This window comes from Lutra lutra, chromosome 6, assembly GCF_902655055.1.
Source record: "Lutra lutra chromosome 6, mLutLut1.2, whole genome shotgun sequence".
NCBI lineage: Eukaryota > Metazoa > Chordata > Mammalia > Carnivora > Mustelidae > Lutra > Lutra lutra.
This window is the reverse complement of record NC_062283.1, coordinates 77902067-77923392: the sequence shown is the minus strand read 5'-3', so window position 1 is coordinate 77923392 and position 21326 is coordinate 77902067. Positions and strand designations below refer to the sequence as shown.

At 40.7% G+C, this 21326-nt stretch overlaps 1 protein-coding gene across 7 annotated transcripts in view; it reads right to left on the bottom strand.

The window, feature by feature from the left end:
• The window catches only part of NCOA7 (nuclear receptor coactivator 7), a 162641-nt gene that overhangs the window by 40881 nt on the left and 100434 nt on the right, over positions 1-21326 (bottom strand). For 5 of the 7 annotated variants that reach the window (XM_047732344.1, XM_047732349.1, XM_047732342.1 and 2 more), the window contains exons 4-10: positions 17196-17275; positions 13389-13496; positions 9152-9265; positions 8461-8586; positions 6623-6807; positions 1258-2303; positions 444-612 (exon numbers count right to left, since the gene is read on the bottom strand). In XM_047732344.1, the coding sequence (XP_047588300.1) occupies positions 444-612; positions 1258-2303; positions 6623-6807; positions 8461-8586; positions 9152-9265; positions 13389-13496; positions 17196-17275 (1828 nt within the window). The remainder of the gene's footprint in view (positions 1-443; positions 613-1257; positions 2304-6622; positions 6808-8460; positions 8587-9151; positions 9266-13388; positions 13497-17195; positions 17276-21326) is intronic. The other 2 variants (XM_047732346.1, XM_047732348.1) reach the window with 2 other exon arrangements.

Sequence of the window (21326 nt, the reverse complement as noted above, 5' to 3'; positions counted from 1 at the left end):
TCAGCTGCTCAGTCACTGAGACTCCCTCCTCAAGGCCAAAGCAACCATAAGTTCCCTAGAATAATAAGCACCTCAAGAATTGCACCCATGCCTCTCTCCTGCCCTTAGAGAGGTTTCGATCTGTTCCACAGTAGTCTTTTATTCTCGACAGAATTGCACTTCCAATTACCAGCACTTGAGAATATCTAAATCTTCCTTCATTTAAAATTCAACTGTGTAGGAAGTCAAAAAAGGGTTTCAGCACGGGTGACCTCAAATTTGCTAAACTGAAGCTACTCATTGGCAGAAAACGACTCAAAAAAGTCCTAGAAATTCTAAAAGATACAATTAAGAGAAATGTCTTATTCAAAAATAAGATTAACTATTTAAAGAGCTAAAATAAAAAAATCAAGGTGCAGTTAGAATCTAGTAGCCAAACATTTTCCATTTCAGCCCCCAATTACCTCTCCCGAGGAACGGCAAACCAGTACTCTGGCTGCTTTCTTCGTTTGCCATACTGCTGGACCATGGCTGCGCTCTGAGTGGCAAAGGATTTTCTCATCGGCTTTCCTACTTTAATGCACAGAAACATGGGTGGGGTCTTGCTTTTCTCCTCTTTTGAAGGAAGCATATCTGAGTCATACATGGAAAAAAAAAAAAAAACCTTCCTCAATATTGACAATACTGGTGAAAGTAAAACCTTTCAACTTGTAAAGAACAGTTCCCAGTCCCCTCTTAGTGACAAAAAAATCAAAATATATGACAGAAACACCATCATATTAGAACTAATCACATTTTCCAGACCTTCTTTAGCACAAAAAGGACCAGGTTTGCAGTTTTGGTTGGTTCTGCATCACAGAAGATGCGACATGCTGGGAATAAGCATAAAAACCCATGCAATGCGGCACTTCACAAGGATACCTCCCAAGGAATGACACTGAGGACCCACTTACACCATAAGGCAATCAGGCTTAGCACCGAATTATCTTAAAAAACATTTCAAACCCCTTTAGATTTAAAAGTTCAAGGTGAAAAGGAAAAATTCCTTGAAATTAAAAAACAAACTACTTTTGACCTAGAAATCTAGGTCACAGTTCAAGTTCCAAAATAGATACTATTTAATGCTAAGTTTTTTCCCAATTAATGTTATCAGTAAAGAATACCGTCTGTTGAGAGAACACCATTCTCAAACAATTGTCCTAATCTCGCTTGTATTCACAAGTTTCAGAAAGCCAACCGTACAGCAGGCTATAAAGATACTAAAGAGAAGTGGCTTACCTTCAATGGGTACCTGAATTCTCTTTAACAGCCATAGCTGAATTTCGGACTTATTATCCATTTGCGCGCCTTGGCAGCTGTTGTCCAGAGTAGATTCTGAAGAGGCGTCTAAAGACCCTTTATTCACATTTTCTTCTGTAGAAGGCGCCAGTTGCAATGGGAGGGACACTCTGTCTTTCACCCAGGTTTTATCTGGCTCCTTACTGCCCTCAGTTGGGGGACCACCCACCTGGGGAAGAGAACTACTAAGGGTGATATCTATTCCCACTGGCTCAGTCTTTTTGTCATCACTTAACTCTGCCTTCTGCAAGTTTTCAGTTAACTGTGACCCTTCTTTGTTCTTATTAAGGTAATACTCAATGAGTTTAACTTTATCAAGATCTTCATGTATGTTCAGTGTGTTTTCCACCTGGCTTTCTGGGGAACCAGACTGCTTGTCCACCTCTGGCATTATATCTTGCTTCTCACGGGTTTCTAAATCTAGGGCCCCCTTCAGTTCAGCATCATTATCTGCTCCTGAAAAGTTCAGGGCTGACTGGACCTGCATTTCTGTAGTAGAACCGATGATGTGGGACTTAGCCTTCCTTAGCTCTCTTGGGTCAAGAGAAAGGCACTCCTTTGAGGTGTCTCTTTTGTCCATTCCACTGTCTGGTTGAGAAGAAAGTTCTTCCAAGTCAACAAAGTCATCATCTTCCCCTAAAAGGGAATTTTCTTTGGCTATAGATTCAAATGCAGCACGAGTGTCAGAAGGCTCCTTGCTGACCTTAGTCACTGTGGTAGATCCACTGGTTGCCTCTGTAGAAGACTCCAGTATCTTTAACTTTCCTGACAGAGAGCTATCTGAGGGCTTCATGTATGTGTGTTCTGTTGACTCCTCCAAAGGTTTTACTGATTTGGAATCTGAAGTGATGCTTCTCTCCCCATTCTGCTGCCGTTTTTCCTTGTTGAGAGACTTGAACTTACTGAAGGGGTTGATGTCTTTTTCTGAAGCCAGGTCTTCCCATTCTCCAGGCCTGTACAGAGGACAAAGATCCTGAGGTAGGTCACTGTCGGGGGAAAAATGGTGGGTGCACATGGAATGTTAAAAACAAAACCAAAAACAAAATGGAGGAAAGGCAAAAATTAAAACAAAACCCAACCAAAAACTAAAACATAAATATACCACAACTTAAATTTATGTTGAAATGATTTCAGAATAAGGAAATGAAATCAAGAAATTGACTTCAAAAATGAAACATAAATAAATCACATGAAGGGGTAAAACAAAGAACCATGAGAGCTGCATATCCTACTAGAAGGATATGAATGATTTTTGAAGTCATTTATGAACATGGAGCTATCACCTACCAGATTTTTAATGATGAAACAATGTTTCTGATATTCATGAAGGAAAGGACCAAGGAAATGTTTTAGTACTATGACCTAAATTCTTTAAGTACTCAAAGCTTTTCCTTTTTATAAAATAGGATATAAACCAACTACATTAATTCTGAATGGCTCATTGACTGAGTAGCTACTCATTTAACTGTTTTGTAAATTACTAGCCCTGAACCCTAACTTTGAGTTTCAGCACTTGGACCTGATGTTTCCAGTAACAGATTCCTTCTACTCCTGAGGAAGATGCAAGAATCTTTGTCCTCTGTATAGTGACTATACGGCACTTGCTCCATTTTACACTTTAAAATTTATAGAAAAGAAAATCAAGTAAGCTCTTATAATACTTAGTTAAAATTCTTAATTTCTTGACTCATAACAACACCATCTTACTTTATGGTAATGGGCACTGGTTTATCAGCTGAAACATACTGTCCCTTAACAACAGATGCTTTTCTACCCAGACCTGAATGACACAAGAATACTGATTAGGCGTGTTTTCCGAAGTTTAAAACAAATGCTCGGGAAATAGAATATTTGAGCCTTGACTGGCACGATTGTGCATAACCTGTATTTTCACTTACCTTAGTACTGACACGGGGTTTATTTTTTTTTTTTTTTTTTTTTTTTTTTTTAAAGATTTTATTTATTTATTTGACAGAGAGAGATCACAAGTAGACGGAGAGGCAGGCAGAGAGAGAGAGAGGGAAGCAGGCTCCCTGCTGAGCAGAGAGCCCGATGCGGGACTCGATCCCAGGACCCTGAGATCATGACCTGAGCCGAAGGCAGCGGCTTAACCCACTGAGCCACCCAGGCGCCCCATGACACGGGGTTTAAACACAGATATATAAAGACCCTTTTTAAAAAGAACATTTTTAGATTTCAGAAATAATTTTGTTTTCTAAAAAGGCTAGATCACATTCAGGTACTACTTTATTACTCTGGCTGTCCAACAACTAGGGCAAGAAAGCCACAAAGTACCAGGAAGTCCTCAAGTTATAAGACTATCCCCCCAGACTTATAAATCACATGCGTGGAACATCCATGCTTTTTCCAATAGCAAATAAAGGCCTACATAATAGCTAGGCTTTGACAGATGCTTGAAAACTTCTTTAGTTCATAATTCATTTCAATTCAATAAGCATTTGTCGAGCCCCTACATGCCATATGCTAAACGATGACTCCGACAGTGTCTCTGCTCTGCAGGAACCTGCATGCCCAAGAATGTGCTACCCAACACTAGCATCCCGGGAGACACGAAAGATGCTCCAATCCCAGAGTCAAATAAACTAGTGTCATGTGTCCTAATTTCCATTTTAGGACCCCACACTTAATGTGGCATAGAAACTCGGCTCTTCACAATGCTTGGTTAATAAGCCAAACTTTCTTCCATGAACATCCAAGACCCCATCTCATCTCTCCCTTCTCTGCCCAGTTGGCTCCCACGAACAGATGGGACCGCACTCTGCTCAGCCTCCTATATTACCCTGTCCACCCCTCCCTTCCTCCTCATCTACCTAGTCCAAGTGGGGATTAATTTACCTGTTTTTTTTGCGCTACAGCTGCCAAGCACTGTTGGGGCAAAGTACACAGTGGAGTCAACTGCCGTGACTGTTAATGTTTTCTAGACTCCGCCAGACACCCAAGGGTGATCAGTAATCCCTCCAGTTGTTCCCTTCCTATTATCTGTCTGTGGCAGCTGGGCTTATGAAATAGCCCACACACAAAATACGAAGCGTGAAGGGAAGGATGAGGAGATTTTACACACACACACACACGTAAACACACACTTAAAATGATTTGCATATTGTAGTCAGATCATTTGTACTTCTTGTTTTACCAGACAACTTCTAGCAATAATGAAATTTGAACCTATTTTTAACTTTTAAAGAATTGTTGGAGTGCTGAAGTCACTACTAATTTTATATCACACCGATCCCACTCGCACATTCTATTTTGCCCATTGGTGCACAAACTGTTCTCTAGACTGAAAAATCTTCTTCATACACTTGCATCCAAGGCAGGAATCTGCACCATTCGGAAATAAACTGAACTCGGTAAGAGCCAATTCTTATCTCTTCTCTCTCCCTCCAGCTATAGCATTAACCCTGTGCCCCAGGTCGTTAAACGCAGTCTCACAATGAGGGAAATCTTTCTGTAAAGACGTACCTTCCTTTTTTATTATTAAAAGGAATCCTTAACGTCCTGAGCCAAGGATGCGCCAGAGTTACGTCTCCATTAGAAGCCACCAGTGGGCAAGAAATACCCTCCTGCCTGGCCATCCACTTCTAAACTGAACTATAGCTTTCTTCATTCCCATCTTCTTTCCTCTTGCTGCAGAGAACCTAATGTTCACTCCTTAGTCCCGGAACCAATCCCTCACGTCCTCTTCTCTGCTGACTGAGATTCCAAGGCAGCTGGCCGCTCCCTCACAGAGGTCCGCATGGGACACCGTGTGCCCTTCTGTGCACACGACACAATTATCACATCTCCCCAGCTGTCTCTTGTGCCCAGCAGACTGTAGGTTCCTCAAGGGCGGAGGCCATGAGCCACTCCTCTTCATATCCTTGCCACCCAAGAGCCATGCACTAAGACGAAGTAGAAGCCTCAACTGCACGGACAACGAGAATCCCAGAACGATGAACAGGGTTTCCGAGATGAACGAAAGGTTCACATAACAGCTTATACTTGGTAGGTATCACGCTATTTTCTAAGAATCTGGGCATATCAATACATTTAATTCTTAAAACAGCCCTATAAGCTGAAGAATACTATTCATTCCATTTAACAGATGAGAAAAGTGAGGCTCGGGACTGAGAAACCTGGGTAGGTCATGGAGCCATGAGTGGCAGAGCCAGGGCCACCCAGGCAGTGTGGCTCCAGACTTAACCTTCAGGCAGAACTGCCTGGCCTGCCACACCACCTTTTATGCTCTCACTTGGATACTTCTGGCAGGATTTAGAAGCTACTTCAGTGCTTGTGCTCTGTGCTAGCTTCAGTGACCTGGAGTCGGGTAAGAGTCAAGGGGGGGGTCAGGCGCCAAGGACTGTCAGAGTCCAGGGATTCCTGCTGGTATAAACCCCTAAGGACTTTGTGTCTGGGTTAGTTCTCTAACTATCTTCCCTTCTTTCCCTAAGTCCCAGGGGCTAGCTTACCCTGCACAATTAGGACCCAGTGCTTTCCCTCAATCTTCTTATCACGGAGGGTTTCTAAAGATTTTTACTTCTAGCGGACACAGAGAAATAGAAATGCTAACAAAATGACAGTAAGAATCCAACCATCCCTCTAAATGAATCAATTCCCTGAGCTTTCTTAATGCTCCTTCTCTTTTCTCATTGGGAGCTTCCTTCTCTCTCTCTCTCTCTCTCCTTTTTTAATCAAAAAAGGCAAAATAATCAAGCCTAAGGTAATATTCATCTACTTTTCAGAGACAAACAGACCAGTATTCCTCCCTCTTCACACCACAGAGGGTGGTCTGGCCTCCACGCTGTCCATGCCAAGCTCGCTCCGTGCAGGATTAAGGGAGAACGTGAGGTGGGAAGACTGCCTATCCTAGAATTTGAATGAGAAGAACCTAACTCTGCTTGACAACTAAATGGAGAGGAAACACTATTCTCTGACTAACCTGGTAGTCAGAGACTAACCTGGTAACCTGACTAACACTTTTTCAGAGAAACTTCATTTCTTCTTTCCTTAATTCATAAAGAATATGCATTGCTTCTCAGGAAAAAAAAGAAAAAGAAATGCCATTTTAATGCACTGGCGTTTTTGTTTTTCTCCTTTCATTTGTGTATGTGCAACTTTTCCCTTTATCTCCATTTCCTCTCATTTGTCTATTTTTTTAAAAATTTACTGCACCCATCCTCCGCCCTCAGATTCACGTCTACACAATCTCTCACTCCTGCCAATGCCCTCACTTTTTACTTGCATGTAATTCTCCAAACACCTGAGGTTTGTTTGCTTGTTTGGTAAACAAAGAAATCTTTCTTACGATGGCAGGGCGTCTTTGATCTTCATGTGGGAAATGTCATTGTAGAGAGCAATGGAAACCACCTCTTCCATGGGGCAAATGAGGCCATACTCCTCGCAACCATTCTCAATGACCAGAGGATCAGACTTGTGAGGGTCAAACATGATGTTGTTAGGAGTAACAATCATGACGCCTCCGACCACCCCCTGCAGGAGAAAGGGACAGGACAGAATCGTTACTGGCAGAAAGGCAACCACCACAACCGCTTTAATGAACTCCTGTTGCCTTTCGGTTGACTCTGGGGAAGCATGGTTATCTTATGTGACAGTCGTGTCCCCTTTCAGAGGGCTAGGACAACAGGCTGCAGGAATGCGACCTTGGGTACTGTGTGGGGAGGCTGAGAAAACAGAGCTGCCCCCCTGTTGTCATCAACCGAGCCTAGTTCTGGCATAACCCAGCCACAGCACAACCATGGTGGAACCGTGGCGTGTGAGGCATTACAGGCATTCTACATTCCCTGTAGAATAGGAGGGGCTGTCCCAAGTGTTTTCCCACTTGAGAATTCACTCAGCACACATTCCCCATGCGTCCAACAAGTGCATGGTACTGGGCTCAGGAAGCATCTGTCTCAGAGCTGTGATGCCAAATGAGAGTCCTAATAGTTTTCTCTAAAATGTTTAGGAAGGCCACTTTTAGCAAAATTTGACACAAACTGGAATTTGAAATTTTTGCAGCCAGAGATAAACACAACTAAACTGTGGAAGTTAATGGCCAAACCCAGTAATTCAGTGGGAACTTATGTCTGAAGCTTGGTCAGTTTACTCTTTTACAGATGGTCCCAGGGAGATTATCTCAGAGGCAGCAGGATACACAGGACGCCCTATAGGGAGACCATTTATCTTCATACTCTTAATGAGTACTGAATCAGCTTTGTGAAGAATTCTGCATTTCATAATGTATTTTTTAAAAGATTTTATTTATTTGACCGAGAGATATCACAAGTAGGCAGAGAGGCAGGCAGAGAGAGAGGAAAGCAGGCTCCCCACTGAGCAGAGAGTCCAATGTGGGGCTCGATCCCCGGACCGTGAGATCATGACCTGAGCCCAAGGCAGAGGCTTAACCCACAGAAGCACCCATGCGCCCAAGTGAATTCAAGCATCACTTATTCTTGGTTGCAAAAGCTATAAATGCATATTAATAATGTATTTTCCAACCACTTGGAACCTGGCATGAAGTCTCTACTATTAACATAGGAATTCACTTTCTATCAACATGACCCTTTCTTCAGAGGCTCACTAGAAGTTGGATTTGCTTTCTAAAACACACCAACAATCAAAAAACCACACATCACAGACATTATTTTTAATACCAGCATCTCCAGCAGCAAATGGGTTGAGAATTTCACATTTTCCAAGTTAGGTGCTAAGATCTTTACAGGGACCATCCCTTTTAATTACCACCACCCCCCAAGATTAAATTTTATTATTGATCCTATTTTACAGATGAGGAAAATGGAAGCTTAGGCAACTCTAATACCATGCTTGTGGTCTCAGAGCTAGTGGGTAGCAGAACTGGATTTTGAATTCACCAAGTCTAACTCTGGTCTTTGCTATCGAGCATGTACTATATTGGCTCCCTAGCAATGGACAGGCCAAGAACTGAAAGAGGAAATAATAAATCCAAGGTCACTAGGAATCATATAATAAGTAAAATGCCAGGCATCCAACAGGTGAAAACAGACACTTATGAAATCTACGATGAAACTCTGGGAAAGATATTTTAATGTCTTGAGTAATCTGGAACCTACTTTATTTTTCCATGGAGTCCAAGAGAAGGAAACAAATTACACTGCCATATACCTTTCCATCGGTGAAGTATCGGCAATTCATTTTGAGAAATTTTACCACGCCTGGCTCATCTTCTTCAGAAGTGGATGATAAGACTCTTTCAATGGGTTTTAAGGCCTTTCTTGCTAAGTCAGCATCCTTGAAGAAAGCAAAAATCCCCAAAATCAGATAGAAGCACTGTTTAAACAGGTTATGCATATAAATCAAGCTATACAAGTTTCCTGTAAGGAACCTGTTTCTATTTAACATGAACATGAAAAAGAGGCAAATATCCTTTGTCCTTCAAAAATGATCACAAATACACTAAGTATCCAAATCGCATTAAGGTTTAAACAACAACACGAGCATATGTATGAAACTGTAAAAACAGCTCATCAAATGTTTTTAGAAAATAACCTAAATGAAGGAACTCATATTTGACTCAGGGCTCAAGTTCTCTAGAGAAGGGAGTAAAAGCCACACAAACAAACGATCAGTCTCAGTGAGAGTTTAACTTCATACTTTTACATAAACGAGGTGTGCATTTTTGCCTCTGAGACCTTAAACGTGAACAGGTTTCTTTTTGATGGGATGCATTTTCTCAACTAACAACAAATCCTTATCCCCACCCCTCTGGGGGCATTTCAGATGAAAACCTGTGTAAAATTCTACAACTCAAAAAATATGTTTGATAAATATGTCAGCTCACAAATGACATACATACAGGCAGCTTATCATATTCTGCATCTGATGATGAAGGAGAGACAGTAGCACCAGGACTGGATGATGATAACCTTAAGGTACTGGAAGGAAAGTTGGCATCTGGCACAAAAAGGACCTGCAAATGGGAAAGAAAAGCTGAGGATGAAGAATCAGGCAGGCACACACTAGGCAGTGTTTAGAACTGTTGCTCTCTGCACAGTATCATGCTAAGTATATGGCTAATACCTGGTTAGCCTTTGCAAAATGCCTAGTACCTTGGGGACTTCTAGACTAATCCAAGAAACAATGCTCTACAATAGGAATGTGTGCAGTGCAAAAGGTCTGGGACATACCTATAGACACTGCAGGAGCTCACAGAAGAGAAGAACAAGGTGGGTGAGCACCCTGGGCAGGTCGTAGACAGCAAGTGGGCCCAAGTGAAACTTTGAGCAGTATGGGAGATTTAAATAGGGAGGAAAGAAGCTTCCAGGGAAGGGTACTAATAGTACCAGGGAAGAGAGAGAGAGTAGCATGCATGCTTCTAAACATAACACCTGCATCAGGAAGAAATGGAACAAATCCACGCTTGCTAATTCGAAGCAGGCCCTGAGTGCTAACATAGTAAGACCATTGTATAGTAAGTCATACAAGGTAATTATCAATAACCTCAATACTTTGTCTTCTATAGCTGTCAGCTTATCAAAAAACAAGTATTAAAATCTCCCAAATTGTACAAAACAGCCTCCTTCTGCAAAATGTACTGGCTCCTGAAATGTCATTATGATCTTGTCATTCAGCACACTTATAATGAGACATGTGACATTCTGGCATATATCATATATGGTATCAAAATGATGGCTTCTGTTACAAAACGTAATTAGCACTAATCATGTAACAACTGCTTAATAATGTTTGTTATTCACTCTTTCCCATCTTGTCTCTGCTCTAACTTTAGTTATTCAAATCTCTCTTCAATCTAGGAAAAATGTGAGGCAACAACCAAAGACACTTTATGATAAAGACAGGGAAACCAACATCAGGAAGAAATAAGATGAAGACTAATTACTACTGAAACTATGTGCTCCAAGATTACCGCTCATTGAGGGGTGAGCCATAACACTGGTTCTCAGTTTCCAAATAACCAATGCAAAGGGATGGACATCATTAGTCAGCAGAATTCAATGACCATAAGATAAAAGCCTGCTTCTGTTGAGTATTTTCTCATTACGTCTCATAAAGAGTGTCCCAGGCTGAACTACTTGTCTTTTATGACACAGTGATAGTTCATACAATAACCAGTTTTGGAGGACTGTTCTTTACAACGTCTTCAATGTGAATCAGTGGCAAATGCCAAAGTGTAGAGTTCCATAAGAGCAACTTACAGAGGCCTGTCATTACACAGTCTTGGTAGACAGCTCTTATACTTACTTACCTTATGTATCTAGACCAGAGGAATGAAGAGATGACATTTCTTCCAAGCAATTCTCCATGAATATTTTTTTGTATCTGAGCTCTTGACAAGTGTTAGGCAACACAGGTTAAGAGTCTACTGTCCGGCCTGTTCTAAATGTCCAAAGAGATAATTCCTGTGTTTACGCAGTTTGTTGCAGTGCAAACAGAGATGACCATTGGATGTTGGGGAGCTCAGTAGAAACACCTGCTACCTCACATGGAAACGAGCCTGGAACTCTGGCAGGGGTAAAGGTTGCCTACTGACTTCAGAAAATAATGCTAGGTCTGCTCCAACACACAGGCAAATGGGGGATATGAGGTCATCACGTTCTTTACTGTAAAACAAGCCTGTCATCATTTTAGCTTAGAAATTTTTCTAAGCATGTGTAGCCAAGCCACCCAGTGAAAATAAAAACAACTTCAACCATGTCTCTGCAAGGGAACTTCTGAGTGTGCTCAAGATAAACTACTTGAAAAAGTACACTCTTTTTCCTGAAATTTGATCTAAGTATCGAAACTAACAGCCAAACTCAGGACCGTCTAAAAAAATTTTTATGCCTCAGTTATTTAAGGTTTGTCTGCTATTGGTTTTGGTCTTTTAAACAACAGAAGGTCTACAGTAAGATTGTAGTTCAGTAAGTTACAGATTCCTTTGAAAATCACCTCTTAGGGACGCCTGGGTGGCTCAGTTGGTTAAGCAGCTGCCTTCAGCTCAGGTCGTGATCCCAGCGTCCTGGGATCGAGTCCCACATCAGGCTCCTTGCTCATCGGGGAGCCTGCTTCTCCCTCTGCCTCTGCCTGCCATTCTGTCTGCCTGTGCTTGCTCTCTCTCCCTCTCTCTGACAAATAAATAAATAAAATCTTTAAAAAAAAAAAAAAAGAAAGAAAAAATCACCTCTTACATGTACTCACCCAGCCCGACCAGTTTCCTTTCCTACCTCATGGTGACCATCAAATTGGTCTCTAGAAGGGTGAGTCTCAACTTTTTTGGAATCAGAGCAGATAAAACCAGCTTTGAGTTATGAGACCTACTGAGATTAAAGGAATACCTACCCTTGTGGGCACTAAGACAAAAAATTATCTACATTTTTTGAAATCCCCTTAATTTCACTCTCCTTGATTTCTTACCTTCATTAGCAAAATCCTCATTACAGCTGGGTCCTGGGATAGCCAACAGCATGTAACTGTATAGTTATATGAGGGGCTAGACAGCATAGCAAAGGCTATCATAGGAAACACATCAGAGATATTGTGCCCCCCCATTTCAGGGATTAGAAAACTGAGGTCCCAAAAAGGAAGGGACTTGCCCATCTCAAACAGCTACCATAAGGCCAGTCAGAAATAAAGCTTTAGGGCTCCTATTTTGTGTATTTTTGCCATTACAATCTATATATTAAAATAGTTCTTTTACTTCTAGTTGGCTATGTTTATGGACATAGTTAAAAAATAAGGAATCACTTTAAGTTTTGTTTCTGCATTCTACTGACTATAGTCTTTAGCCTTGAATTAATAAATATACACCTAGGTTCTCTACTATAGGTCAGTGATATGTAGCAGCACTCCAGATTATAAGAAACCCCAAGAAGGACAAATCTACTATTAATTTTCCTAGAAATAAATTTTCATTAATTTTTGAAGAGTTTTAAATGCATATGTATTGGCAGTATGGTAATTTCTCTTTTAAATACTAAATACGAAAGCACCAAAAGTACTAAAGAGTAAATACCAAATACTAAATAGTAAAGGCACCATATACAAACCGGCCAACTTAGGTCCTACTGGGTTCATATGGGGCCCTTGTACTTAAAAGTAGCAGTATCTATTCTGAAAGAAATCAAATGTCACTATCATGTAGAGGGGCAGAAAGATGCTCAAGTAAGTCAGCAATGAAACCAGCAGGTACTCATGGCAAGCGGACAGTTGTATGGATGGGAGGGGAAACCTGGCCTCAGTTAGGACCTGCCAAAGACTAGGTCACTTATATCAATTGGCTAAATGTAGTTTTAAAGTAGAAATACAAGAATATCTTATTAAATATGTGGAAGGTACTAAAAGAATTTACTGGTTTAACTGACAGTGGCAAAATTACACAATTGGTCAATTTCATTTGGTTTAATAAATAAGGCATTAAAAACCCAGGGGGAAAATCATGTAGCTTTTACTTGATAGTCCTACTGAATTTCTCTGCTTTGGACTGACTGACCATTTTTTTCGGGTATCAAATCAAGACAAAAAAGACAAAATTCTATCTTATCTATTTAGTTAATTATTTTAAGTAGGTTCCATGTTCCGTGTGAAGCCCACTGCAGGGCTTGAACTCATGACCCCTGAAATCAAGACCTGAGCTGAGATCAAGAGTTGGATGCTTAATTGACAGAGCTACCCTGGTACCCCAAAATTCTGCCCAATTTAAAATCAAATGAAGGTCATTATGTATCCCAGGAGTAGAATAAACTGAAACTTGCACTTCTAAATTAAACATTCTAGGAACATTTGAGTTACATTCTACAGAAGAAAAAGTCAAATTTAATTTCTCTTAAAATTTAATTTCTCTTGCTGCCATAGGGAACATCCACAACATACACTAATGATTAAGTAAACTGTGTTAATCATTTGCAAATGCAAAATGCGAAACACAGTTCCTCAGTTCCAGAATGCTTTTAGAGTTCTTGATCCAAGGGAAAGATGGGACCAAGGCACATTATCACCAATGTGGATCCTGTGACACTAACAGTGAAGCATTAAAAATGGCGTTAACGATAAATGCAAGATTCCTAAAAAGTAATATCCAATAAGAAAAGAATTACCTGGCCTGGAACAATAGTGTGTGTGAAAAGTTTATTCAGTTCCACTAATTTATTGGGAGTGATGTTAAACTTCAGGGCTATGGAGTTTAGGGTGTCCTGGCTTCCAGCCTAGAATAATCAGACAAACAAGATTCAAAATATAAAGCAAAAACAAAAACAAAAAAACCAAAAACCTTTCCTTGTAGTAGCCAACATTCATCTATTTGCAATATGAGTGAATGAAAAGTAGTTCTAGCCAGACATATCCTGAAAAAGAAAGTGAGTAGAGTCTCAAGTCTTAATGAAACCACGGAAGAGCGAGGTCTTAAATCAGTTCATTTCTGGGCTTCCTTATCTTCAAATTTCAGTGTCCACTAATTAGATTTCTAAACTTACTTTGGCACCACTTCCTGTATGGAGTAGAAGTCCATGAGATACAATACAAAACTGTAAGTAGAGAAGAAATAAAGCATGGACACAGTACCCACCCAAAAGGGAAGTCAGGGCTACTTTCTCTATTCTTAATGTTGTCTCTTGCCAGTCTCTTCGCTGCTCTAAAGGCTCCTAGAGGGTGACCGGTTAATGGCTGATTTCCCCAGTGTCAGCACAGTGCCCAAAAAACAGAAGGTACTCAAACATTTGGCAAATGAATACAATGGAAGGCAAAGAAATGGGAAAGAAATTCAGATTAGCTACCCATCACTGTTCAGTCATTACAATGGCAACTTCTCATGGTCAGCCAATTAAGGTTGTCTAAATCTGTGAAACCTGTGATACACGCCCCAGATGGAGGTTTCTTTCCTTTTCTAATAGGGGGGAAACGGGCCTAAAGAGGGCAATGAGATGATGGGAAACTTCACAGTAAATAGCTCCACCCAAAAAAGTTTGCTGCCTCTGGAAAGGTCAATATCCCAAAATCCCTGTCTAGGGTCACTGGATGGAACTTGTTAGTGGGATGCCACTCTGGTGTGTGTCACTAAGAAGTTCCCATCGACAGTCACAGGTCAAGACTCGTGGCTGTACTGTACGCAAAACTGGTTTCCCCAGGTAAGCCCTGAATGAGGCAGCAATGGGAGGCAGGGATGGGAGGTTGTGGACCAGGGAAGATGGAGATGTAGAATGAAACTCACCACCAGTCTGAGCATCAAAAACCCCCTAACCAGATGAACGGTCTCAGACTAATCAAATTCCTAGTTACAGATGACACCAGAATGACCTTGAAGCATTTCTGGAACAAGTCAGTATTTTTGAAAAGTCATTGAAAATTTAACAACATACACCCCTACTTCTACTCTAGGCAAAACCAGCCTTACCAAAAGTGTAAAAAAAAAAAGAAAATGTTTTAAAGTATGTATTATTTTTTCAATATTAGATATTTATATAATATATTCAAATCTAGGAGTGTTCAGGGTATAGGAGTCAGTATAAGACATCCTGAGAATAGAAATTACAGCCAGACTGTTGGATCTGAATTGTGAATCTGCGACTTACTAGCTGTGTGACCTTGGGTCACTTGCTTTTAACTTCTCTGTGCTTCAGTTTCTTCCTCCATCAAAAAGATAATTACAATTCCTGCTTCACAGCACTTACTTCATGCCCAGTGATCAAAAAATTGCCTTCATATTTTTAAGAAAACACTTGTAGAATATACTGGTTAGGGACTTCAAGGAAGGAGAAAAACATTAACAATCTGGAGTTATTACATAAGGATAAGACATAAATAGAGAAGCAAGCCATAGACCCTAGGACAGACACTGGAATCATTAAATGTTTAAAACTAAATGGATGCAAAAAACCCAAAAAACAAATCAACAAACAGACAAAACCAAAACTGAACAGATGTTTGAACATCCACAGCTCTGGAACAAAATAAGCAATCCAGTAAGTGGTTCTCATGGTTCTCTAAACACCAAGTTATGAATCACCTTTTATTTCCAATGACAAGTACAAAAAATGACTTGCCAAGTAAAACCAATCTCATAACCTGTCAATCAAACAGGAAGGCATTGCTGCATTACGAATCTGATCTCTTGTTTCTGTAAGTAACATGGGCGTTGCCGTGTGTCCTCGCTGCAGCAGTTAGTAAACACTTTGTGAAGCGTCTCCTAGACAATAACACGTCTCATTTCTTTGTGGGGCTTGGGAATGATACTGCTGGATACACACATGGCTTTGGACTTAATACCGTTACTAATAATAAATAATCCAACACTTCTTGAGTACCTACTAGGAGGTTAGGCACTGTGCAAGGTGTTATGGGGATCAAAAACATATTGTAGACCATGGCAAAGTGAAATTAAAAAATCACCTCAAATCCCTTCCAGAAAGGCATAGTCCTCTAACCCCCAGAAAGATGGCTGGACACGTTCATAGAACACGGAGCATGAAATGCCTGTGCCAGGCTCTCCTGTGTGACTCTAGAAGGGCTTGGAGATAACTTAGCATTCCAGAAGAAATGCCAGGGAAGGATCAGGTCCTGCTGCTCGCCTTACAGAGAGCCTGGCACAGCATATGAGTAATGAGTAGAAAAACATACACATGAGAAAATCACAACCAGGCAATGGCGACAGCACTTAATTTCTTGTTAGCAGTCAGAGAACAGGCCTCAACCATGCTCCTTCATAGTGAATTAAAATAAATCTAGACCCGAGTGTTTACTTTGTAGCAGAGCTGGGATAAATGCACGCAGCTCCTGGACTCCAGGAGTTCGTGCTGCAGGAGAGAGAGGCGTACACGGCACATACCGTGGAGGTACAGGAATGGACACATGCACAGCATTATTCATCTCCTGATTCAACAATATGGAAGCCTATACCTTGCAAGCCCCAGAAATACAATGGTGACCAAAAAGGGGTCTTTCCCCATGGGTCCATGAATTAAGGCACAAGACAGACATTAAAATAACAATCATGGGGGCGCCTGGGTGGCTCAGTGGGTTGGGCCGCTGCCTTCGGCTCAGGTCATGATCTTGGGGTCCTGGGATCGAGTCCCGCATCGGGCTCTCTGCTCAGCAGGGAGCCTGCTTCCCTTCCTCTCTCTCTGCCTGCCTCTCTGCCTACTTGTGATCTCTGTCAAATAAATAAATAAAATCTTTAAAAAAAAAATAACAATCACGGGGCACCTGGGTGACTCAGTCGTTGAGCTTCTGCCTTCAGCTCAGGTCATGATCCCAGGGTCCTAGGAATGAGCCCCATATCAGGCTCCCTGCTCAGCGTGAGCCTGCATCTCCCTCTCCCACTCCCCCTGCTTCTGTTCCTGCCCTTGCTGTCTCTCAAATAAATAAATAAAATCTTTAAAAAAAAAATAACAATCACATTAGTGAATCAGTAAACTGAGATAAATTTTGTAAAGGAACATGAATCTATGAGAGGTAAAATGAAGGGATCTGGCTGAATGGTCACAGGGGATAAGAATGAATATGGAGAGTCATGGGAAGAAGATGTCAAGGATGAAGTTCTGATTGTAGAAATGGGTGGCTGATGGAGCCATTGCTTCTTGAAAAAAAAATACTGAGCCCGGAGATCTAAATGGATATGATAATAAGCAGGCAAGTGGCTCTGGTTATGGAACTCAGAAGGCATGGATGGGATGAGACCGAAAGTTGGCCATTGCTGGCATAGCAAAGATAATGCAAGTTACAAGTTTATATGACATTGCCTAGAGAGAGAATATGGAGGGAAGAGAAATGACCTAGAACAGGTCTTAAGAAGCTTCATTAATTAATGGGCACAGAAGAGGAATGCAGCTAAGGGACAGGATGTGTCGTGGGGAAACATCATGCAAATCCAGTGATATTAACAAATGTTCACACCTCCTGTTTATACTTACAGTATATTCCATAGTACCATGGGGCTTCTGAACCACCATCTTCTTCTCTTTTTTATCATGTGTTTTGTTTTGATTGTCATCTGAAGAATAAAATGTATATAAATGAATAATTTCATTCTCAGGGATCGAGGATAGGGTAATCTACAGTACATTAAAACCCACTTTCAGGGGCGCCTGGGTGGCTTAGTGGGTTGAGCCGCTGCCTTCAGCTCAGGTCGTGATCCCAGGTCCTGGGTTCGAGCCCTGCATCGGGCTTTCTGCTCGGCGGGGGGCCTGCTTCCTCCTCTCTCTCTGCCTGCCTATCTGCCTACTTGTGATTTCTCTCTGTCAAATAAATAAATAAAATCTTAAAAAAAAAAAAAAACAAAAAAACAAAACACTTTCAAGGGGCCTCTGGGTGGCTCAGTTGGTCGGGCAACTGCTTTTGGCTCTGGTCATGATCCTGGAGTCCCGGGATTGAGACCCGCATCAGGCTCCCTGCTCTGTGGAGAGTCTGCTTCTCCCTCTGAGCCTCATCCCCCAATGGTCTCCTCTCATTCTCTCTCAAATAAATAAATAATAAATAAATAAATAAAATCTTTAAAAATAAATAAAACCCACTTTCAGGATGTTTGGCTGGCTCAGTCAGTAGAGCATGAGACTCTGTTCTCAGGGTTGAGAGTTCAAGCCCCACAGTGAGTATAGAGATTATTTAAAAATTAAATCTTCAAAAAAAAAAAAATTAAATCTTCAAAAACAAAAAACAACACAACACTTTCAAACTGACTGAAAAAAAAAAAAAAGAGACACAACTAGAAAAATGGACTACAGGCACAAATAGACCATACTCTTAAAAAAAAATACTATTCGGAGGGGGTGGGGGGTGGGAGGTTGGGGGCACCAGGTGGTGGGTATTGTAGAGGGCACGGATTGCATGGAGCACTGGGTGTGGTGCAAAAATAATGAATATTGTTATGCTGAGAAAAAAAAAAAAAAAAACTATTCGGGGCGCCTGGGTGGCTCAGCGGGTTAAGCCGCTGCCTTCGGCTCGGGTTATGATCTCAGGGTCCTGGGATCGAGCCCCGCATCGGGCTCTCTGCTCGGCAGAGAACCTGCTTCCTCCTCCCCCTCTGCCTGCTTGTGATCTCTCTCTGTCAAATAAATAAATAAAAAATCTTAAAAAAAAAAAATACTATTCATCAATGAACACTTGAATAAATTATTTATGTTAACTATAATCAAATAGTACAAATAACAATGAGGTAATGTTTTAGAGTTATTAATGTAATGGTTTAAACGATAATATATAATGATACCATTAAACTAGTATACTTATGATATACATGAGGCATCATGTAAATCAACACCATCCTTTTATTTTTTCTTTTTTCATTATGAAGTATAATTAAAATAACAGTGAATCAACAGTTACTCAATTATTGCTCAATGCTCACCATACAATGTTATTACACTATTACTGATTATATTCCTTATATTGTACTTTTCATTTCCGTGACTTATTTATCTTATACCTGAAAGTCTGTACCTCTTAATCCCTTTCAACTATTTCACCCATCCTCCCTACCTCCCCTCTGGCAACTACTGATTTGTTCTCTGTATTTAAGAGTCTGTTTCATTTGTTCATTTGTTTCTTAAGATTCTACATATAAGTGGAATCATATGGTATTTGTTTTTCTCTGATTTACTGCACTTAGCATAATACCCTCTAGGTCTATCCATGTTGTCACAAACTGCAAGACTGCATTACTTTTTATGGCTGAGTAAAATTATACATACACACATACACACTCTGTCTCTCTCTCCCTGTGTGTGTGTGTGTGTGACACAGTCACATCTTTATCCATTCATCAGTGGATACTTGGGCTGCTTCCATATTTTGGCTATTATAAATAGTGCTACAATGTATCTTTTTGACTTAGTGTTTTCATTTTCTTTGAGTAAATACTCAGTAATGGAATTACTGGATCATCTGGTATTTCTACTTTTAATTTCTTGAGGAAGCTCCATACTGTTTTCCACAGTGGTTGCACCAATTTACATTCCCACCAACAGCGCACAAGGATTTCCAGCCCTTTTAGAAAGCGATTTATCAATATGTACCAACACCCATAGAAATGTTCATTCTTTGATTCAGTAATCCTTCCCTTAGGGATTTATCCTAAGCAAAAAATCCAAAGAGGAAAACCACCATATATCATAACATACGATTTGTGCAGTATTATTTATAATATTGAAAATCTGGGAAGACCAATATGCCCAACAACATATTGTAAGTTGGGCCACAGACTTTGCCATTTTTATAGGTCAAAATAGGTCAACCTAAGGTTTAGCAGCTGCATTATGATTTAAATTAATTCTCATGGTTAAATACATCCTTATATAATCAGCCCAGATATTGAAAACCAGAAAGACATACTGCAAAGGATAACAATTTAAGTGACAAAGAAATATACAATTGAATTAATGACATGAAAAGATGCTCTAACCTGTATGTGATCAGAAAAATGCAAACTAAGATGAGGTATCATTTCCCAGCTATTAGCATGGCAAAAATCAGAAAGTTGGATAATTTTAGTGTCGGCAAAGATGTGAACTGCTACTAGGAATGTAAGCTGGTATAACCATTGCAGCAAATTAAATCTGTACAGCCCTTATGACTCAGCAATCTGACAGACATACATCCTCTCCCAGGAGGTATATACTTTATAGATATCAGAAAGTCATTTGCTGGAGGATGTACCGAACAGCCTCATCGGTGGCAGCAGGAAGCTGGAGGGCAAGCAAAATTTAGTAGACATGCTCTGGAATTCTAGGCAGTAATTAGAAATAACAAGCCAGAAGTATACACTGTCCTGTGTTTACATCAGAGAAAAAGAAGGGGATATACAGAATACCGTGAGGTATATTTAAAACAGAGGCACACAAAGGAAGTACACATTTTTCAAGGTCACATCCAAATACAAGTCTACACACCAAACACAGCAGGATATGTGTGGCAGGGAGAGAAATGGGAGGGGGGAATGAGGATACAAGGAAATACATAAATAAATAACAAGGAGCCCAGCTCGGCCGGTGATGATATGCCATGAACTAAGATTAGTTCTGTGCTCTACATCAGGGATCCCACAATGTCCCACAGTACATGCGGATCAACAAGATCACAGCATCCACATGACAAATAGGAGTGTACTGAGAACTGGAAGGTAACACAACAACATGAAAGAGTTAATTCATGTGGTACTTATCTGCCTTTTAAATATTTCCTTTATATTAATATTAAAAACCAAGAAAAAAGGAAGAGGTGCTGTCATTAGAGTTCCTTTCCAGTCATTTCTATGTTCAATCGGATCCTTTTATAGAACCAAAGCGACTCTGGAAATTCCTCCAGACTATAAAGAAAGTGACCCCCCTACCCTCAGGTGGCCACGTGTAAATTACTTCAGGAGGATGAGACAGACAGTGTTTTCTTAGATCTCCAGATCTCTAGATTCTGTAGGTAGGGAGAATTTACACAGCCCGATGAAAAACCCAATCATAGTACTTTATGACTCTTGTGATCTGGTATCCCATCCTTTTAATATGTCAGCTCTACTCTCTGGCCCACACTCCTGCCCTTCTCTTGTCATTACAAACAGCTGTCACTGTAGCTGCTCCTGCTTTCAGAACAGGCCCTTCCCACCCTTTTGTAAGCGCTTCCCATTTCTAGAACCTATCCTCTTCCCATCTGTGGCAGCTTCTAGTCCACGCCTGCACATCAATTGCATAATTATTTCTGGTCCCAGTGGATCCGTTAGCCACCAAACCATGAGTTTCCATACTGCTCAGCTGCAAAAGAAAAACAGGTGCTTGCTGAACCTTTCAGGATAAAGTGAACTTGTATACCTGAATTAGTACAAAAATTACTTCTCCTTTGTCACAGGTGGGTAGGCCAGAAAAATGTCAAACATAGTAACGTTATAAATAAAGGAGGGGAAAAAAAAGCCTTCCCTCCAGAATCTAAGATTTTGAAACTCTTGAGGTAAGGACCATGATGTCTACCCACCTTTGGACGTCTTGTGCCTTAATATGATTCCCCGAATGTATGATCAAACGAACTTCCCAATACAGGTCCATGAGCCTGACAAGGTAGAT